The 5,769-nt window shown below is 38.2% G+C and overlaps 1 protein-coding gene across 1 annotated transcript; it reads left to right on the forward strand.

Annotated features, from left to right (window-relative positions):
- Window positions 1-1,078: 1,078 nt before the first annotated feature.
- Window positions 1,079-5,519, forward strand: LOC128514795 (alpha-1-antitrypsin homolog). Its single transcript, XM_053488669.1, has 5 exons — window positions 1,079-1,164; window positions 2,952-3,590; window positions 3,698-3,965; window positions 4,073-4,220; window positions 5,211-5,519. The coding sequence occupies exons 2-5, from the start codon at window positions 2,960-2,962 to the stop codon at window positions 5,400-5,402; spliced, it is 1,239 nt and encodes a 412-aa protein (XP_053344644.1). The 5' UTR covers window positions 1,079-1,164; window positions 2,952-2,959; the 3' UTR covers window positions 5,403-5,519.
- Window positions 5,520-5,769: the final 250 nt, after the last annotated feature.

Raw genomic sequence — 5,769 nt, forward strand, 5'->3', positions numbered from 1 at the left:
TATATTATAAAAAAAAAAATTATTAGAGAGTAAGTCACTCACCGTTTTTTGAGTTTTAGAAAATGATTTAATTTAATTTATTATTTATTTGCATAGAGCCTTTAACAATTGCCATTGTCGCAAAGGAGCTTTATAGAATCCAAAGAAAATAATTATAATGAAAATAAAATGTGTGAGAAATATTTGTGAATCATAATGATTAGATTGTCCCTGAGAGCAGGGATTGAGCTGCAGTCCTACTGTGTGATAGGAGGCTGTTATTATGGAGACCAGTTCGTTATTGGAGGTTCAGGTATCACCAGAGTCCATTTTGTAATATATTCAAGAAGAGTGAGTGATTTGTTTATGGTGTTTGACGTGCTTTGCAGTCTTTATCAATAAACACACCCTGGTTCATTAGGTCACTGACTGGGAAAACTAAGCAATCAGTCTGAACCCAAAACAACAATTTTTAACACAATCACAATATTTAGTGTCAGGAAATACTAACAGCATTTTTTTTTTTTTTTTGCTAAAATGCAATTGAATCAATTTGAACTACGATGGTGTGTGTGTGTGTGTGTGTGTGTGTGTGTGTGTGTGTGTGATTGGAGGTGTGTGAATGTATGAACTTGTGCTTTCTTAGCTGTTAAGTAAAAAGTATTACATTTTTGGTTTTGCCAAGAACCAGCCAGGACTCAGGGCCCCGTTTCATTTGTATTTCTATATATTCTCTCACTTCAATAGCTATGGTAGTAGCCTACTGTATAATGTACTTTATTTGCAATCTTTATTTATTTTCAAGCAGTAAATAAAGTACAAAAAGAGAATTCAGCTTGACAAGCTAATGTTCTCACTGGAGAAGATTTCTAGCTACTGTAGCTAACCTAGCTAAACTGAGCCATTTTATTTATAACATGTCACGTTAGTTATTATGTCATTATATTCTTTGCTAATAGCCAAAGGCGTTCCTCAGGTATCACTGCTTTCCTAAAAGTAGTGGATCTAAAAACAAATATTTATGCTGCAACTTGAAGTCCTGACTCATCATATTAGATCAGGAATCAAACACGACCTTTTACTCCTGGCCTTCAAACTAGTTAATGTTTAAAGATTGTTGGCGGTCAGTTCCTACTCTATAAAATAACCCCAGTTTAAGCCACAGTACCTGTGGACATACTGACTGTAAGTACCAGTATTTTATTACATTACAAATTTTATATTGTGTGTCATATATATATATACAGAGAGAGAGAGAGAGCGATGGAAAGCACAACCAGTTTTGCGCTCTTGGATTCTTGGCAATGGATGGCCATGGGCTTGTCATCATTTACCCTTGAAGAAATCTTCAGTGTTGTAACCTCACTTTAACACTGCTGACTAACCTGATTATCTAATTAGTAACTATTAACATCACTAATAAGCTGTTTATCCTATACTGGTGTAAATGTTTGTGAGGTTTCTCTTATTACCAGTTAAAACATTAGTCTCTCAAGAAAGTGTGTAATTGTGACATGTACTGTATGCATGACACATAATAATAATAAATGTGTTCAACAAAATATTTCAGTAAAGTTTACATATTCTATAATGATTCCCTTTGGAAACAGTGAAGTTCTCCTGATTATTGGTTTTTGTAGCAAGTACGTTTAAGGAATTATTTTAGAATACTTAAATGGAAATTTTCATTAAAATATTTGCATTTTGTTGTTTGTATTTATTATTATAGTATATGCCTCATGTTTTCATGCAATAATTACATAAATTGTTCATACTCATCCTCTTTCCCATTCCTGTCTTGTTGAGGAGTATTGTACTCTCTCTCTCTCTCAGTCTCTCTCTCTCTCTCGCTTTGTATCAGTAAGTAAGTATTGCTTCGTTTCAGCCCGGAGCCTCTCATGAGTCAGAGGCGGGGTGCACTCTAGACTGGGGAGCCAACTTATAGCAGGGCACACAAGAGCACACTAACTCACACACCATGGGAAATTTGGAAACACCAATTAGCCTACCATGCATGTCGACTGTGAGAGAAACCAACCCACCAAGCACAGAGAGAACATGCAAACTGCACACATACAGGCCTGAGCCAGGAATTGAACCCCAACTCTGGAGTTGCAAGGTGACAGTGCTAACCACTACAGCACTTTGCTGCTTCAATATGGATTTAGTTCAATTATAAGCCAGGGGTGTTGATATTTCTCTGTTCAAATCTGTTTTGTGTGATTTTTCTGTTTAAATCCAGCATACAGTATGTAACAAATTAGTTAATTGCCATGTTCAGTGGGTGTGTTTAAGTGTTGAAGTACAAACAGTGCTGGACCCTGGCCTTCCAAGGTTGGAGTTACAGTATAAGCGTTACTGTTCAGCACATTGGGTCTGGTCGAGTGACTGGCAATCATAAATGTTTTATATCAGATAAGTGGGAAACTACAAAGACTGAAGAGAGGATGTATAAAGAGCAAGGGGTGGGTCAGGGATGCTTGAAGCTCAGACGTATAGGGATGCAGTTTCAACTTGTGAGCTTTCATCCATGAATGACTTGCTGGGTCCCTGTAGTAAGATTGATATTTGAAGATGGAAAGGAGAGGAGGAGGAGTTTGTATATCAGCATAGAAGTCATGTGACCTCACTGAGATAGCTAGATAAAAGTGATGTCCAAATGGCAGGTCACTGACCAGCAGTTTGTGTGCTTTGAGGAGAACCATAACAGGACACGGGAGACAGATTAGTCTGTTGGGTAAAGAAAGAAATTGCACAAGCGTCATTCAATGCGGCAGCATGGTGGCTTAGCACAATGGTTAGCACAGTCACTCCACATCTTTATGAGTATGATTTAACAAGAGCCTTTTCACATAAGGATGGTCACATGAAGACGCGGTCTTCATCAATTTGACACTTCAACACTAAACAAGCCTCCACTCAGTTGTATTATTGAATTTGTAATATGTCTCCCCTGGTTCTTTTTTGACTAGGTGGTAAAATGTGGCAAAAGATCCAGTGCTGTTTGGTGTTTGCCCTCCTGATAATGGTGGCCTTGGCTGACCACCACATGGGCCACAATCACGCAGAACATTCAGCAGATCACCATGAAGAAGATGAGGTACATTTCAAACTCAGACCTCACAATGCCGACTTTGCCTTTGCCCTGTACAATAAGCTCTCCACCCATGCTGATGCCAAAGGCAAGAACATCTTTTTCTCTCCACTGAGCATCTCCATAGCATTGTCCATGCTGGCTCTGGGAGCCAAAGAGAAGACCCACTCAGAAATCTTTAGCACTTTGGGCTACAGTTCCCTAACAGAGGATCAGGTCAATGAAGCCTATGAGCATCTGCTGAATATTGTGGACCACAGCAAGGAGGCCATTCAGCTGGAGATAGGAGGAGGTCTGGCTGTCCGAGAAGGCTTTAAACCTGTTGACAAGTTTCTGAAGGATCTTCAGCACTTCTACCGCACAGAAGCCTTCACTGTGGATTTTTCCAAGCCTGAACATGCTGTGGAAGAGGTTAACAAGTTCATCGCCAAGAAGACCAAGGACACCATCACTGACATGATCAAGAGCTTGGAACCTGAAACTATCATGGTGCTCATCAACTACATCTATTTCAAAGGTAGAATCAGCAGCTCAGTCATTTTCAACACACATTAATGTGATTATCAGATGTAGCCTAGTGTCTTTAGATAAATTAAAATTGATGTTCTTAATCCACTCTCTAAGGTAAATGGCAGAAGCCTTTCCCAGTGGAGGCCACACACAAAGCTGACTTCCATGTGAATGAAAAAACAAGGGTCACTGTGGACATGATGAAGGCAAAGGATGAGCAATACAATATTTATGTATCCAAGAACTTTACCCTTATCAAGTTGCCTTACCATGGCAATGCCTCCATGGTGATCATTCTTCCTGCTGAGGGCAAAATGAAAGAAGTGGAGAAAAACATAAACAAGGATCTGCTCAGGGAATGGATTTTTAAAGCCAGCCCAAAGTAATGAACTCCCAAACAAACATGTAAAAAAAAAAAAAGGCATTAAAACGCAGCCTTATTTTTATTAGTGGCCATTTTACATCCCTGAACTTCTTTCTGTTCTTCAGGTCTGTGGATCTTTGTATGCCCAAGTTTTCCATCTCTGCCTCTGCCTCCATTGGAGACACTCTGAAGGAAATGGGTATTGTTGATGCATTCAGCGACAATGCAAACTTTACCGGGATGAGTGAAGATGTGGAACTCAAGGTTTCCAAAGTATGTAAAGAAAACTACTCTTTATGTCTTTAATTCTTAATCTCTGTCATACACCTGGCCAGTAAAAAGTCACACTCTAATATTATGTTCAACCTTTAACCTCGAGCTTTGATTTAGTCCTAAGCCAGTGTGTGTGTGTATATGTGTGTGTGTGTGTGTGTGTGTGTGTGTGAGTGTGTGTAAATGCTCTTACGTTTATTATTAAACATAGCTTTCATTTTTCTGCTGTTTTTTAACATGCAACTTCACCAGACGTTAAAGTGATCTCCTATCACTTTCATTCAGTATGTGTTCTGATCGCATTGCTTTTGTAAAGTTGAGGTTTCAGCTCTATTGTTCCAGGTTTTATTAATGTGCTGGACAGGTCTTAAATTAAATCCAGTAATTTCAATTTGGAATTTAAGTCATGTTAAAGGACTTCTTTCCTGTTGGGTAGATTGCTGATGTTTTCTTTGCTTGGTTCAGCCCAATAATTTGTCCCTTCTGAGATGCTGATCTTTATGTCCTTGCAGTGTATGATTTGTTAAATAATAAATAATAGAATAATAATATAATAATAAATAATATTAAATAATAAATAATAATAATCTTGTAATTTAATTTTATTGAAGTATTTTCATTTCATTTCCCCTTCACTTCACTTCACACCCAGCCTCACACAGATGCTCCGTTGATCAATGCAGTGCAGTATATTTTTTCCTGTTAGTTATCTCAGAAGCTCAGACGTCCCATGCTCCCAGTGAAGTGGTTTTTGGCTGAGTTTCTGGTACTTGACCACCCTCCCCACTCATTTGATCTAGTACCATACCTCTTTTTTTTTTTTTTTATCAAGTCTGCAGTCATGGAAACTCTTTTCTACCAGAAGTAAAGGAGGCGGTCTACAGTCCGCTTCTTTGATTAGTGGAAGACAATGCTATATTAATAAATGCCTAAATGCATAATTAATTGAACTGATCAACTGACTTTACTCTTGTGTTCACATCTCCACAGGTTCTCCACAAGGCAATCCTCAATGTTGATGAGAAAGGCACAGAAGCAGCTGGATCCACCACTATAGAGATAGTACAGAGAGCCATGCCATTCCCTATAAAAATTAACAGACCCTTCCTGGTCTTTATTTGGGAAAGAGCTGCCAGGAGCATGCTTTTCATGGGCAAGATTGTCAACCCTGCTGAACAATAACTGCTGACATCAGCAGTTGTATTTGGGTCTTGCTGTTACTTGATCAGTTGCATGTGTAGATCTTCTGTGAGTGAAGATTGGCAAAGTGTTAATGTTAAAATAAAAATGTAAAACAAATATAGACGTTGTGGATGATTCTTGCAAATTGAACTCATTAAAAATTATGATTACATATAATATAAAATATAATTACAATTGGCTATAAACACAAGTAAGTACAACAGTCTCTCACCTGGTTAGAACACAAGCATCAGTTTCAGACAAGACAAGCTTATCATTGTACAAGGTACGTTCAAGTCAAAGTAGGACTAACAGAATAACAGAACACATTTCTGAGAGTAAAACGTCCCAGTTCCCTTTATTTCTC

The sequence above is a fragment of the Clarias gariepinus genome, chromosome 27 (genome assembly GCF_024256425.1).
Source record: "Clarias gariepinus isolate MV-2021 ecotype Netherlands chromosome 27, CGAR_prim_01v2, whole genome shotgun sequence".
Lineage (NCBI taxonomy): Eukaryota > Metazoa > Chordata > Actinopteri > Siluriformes > Clariidae > Clarias > Clarias gariepinus.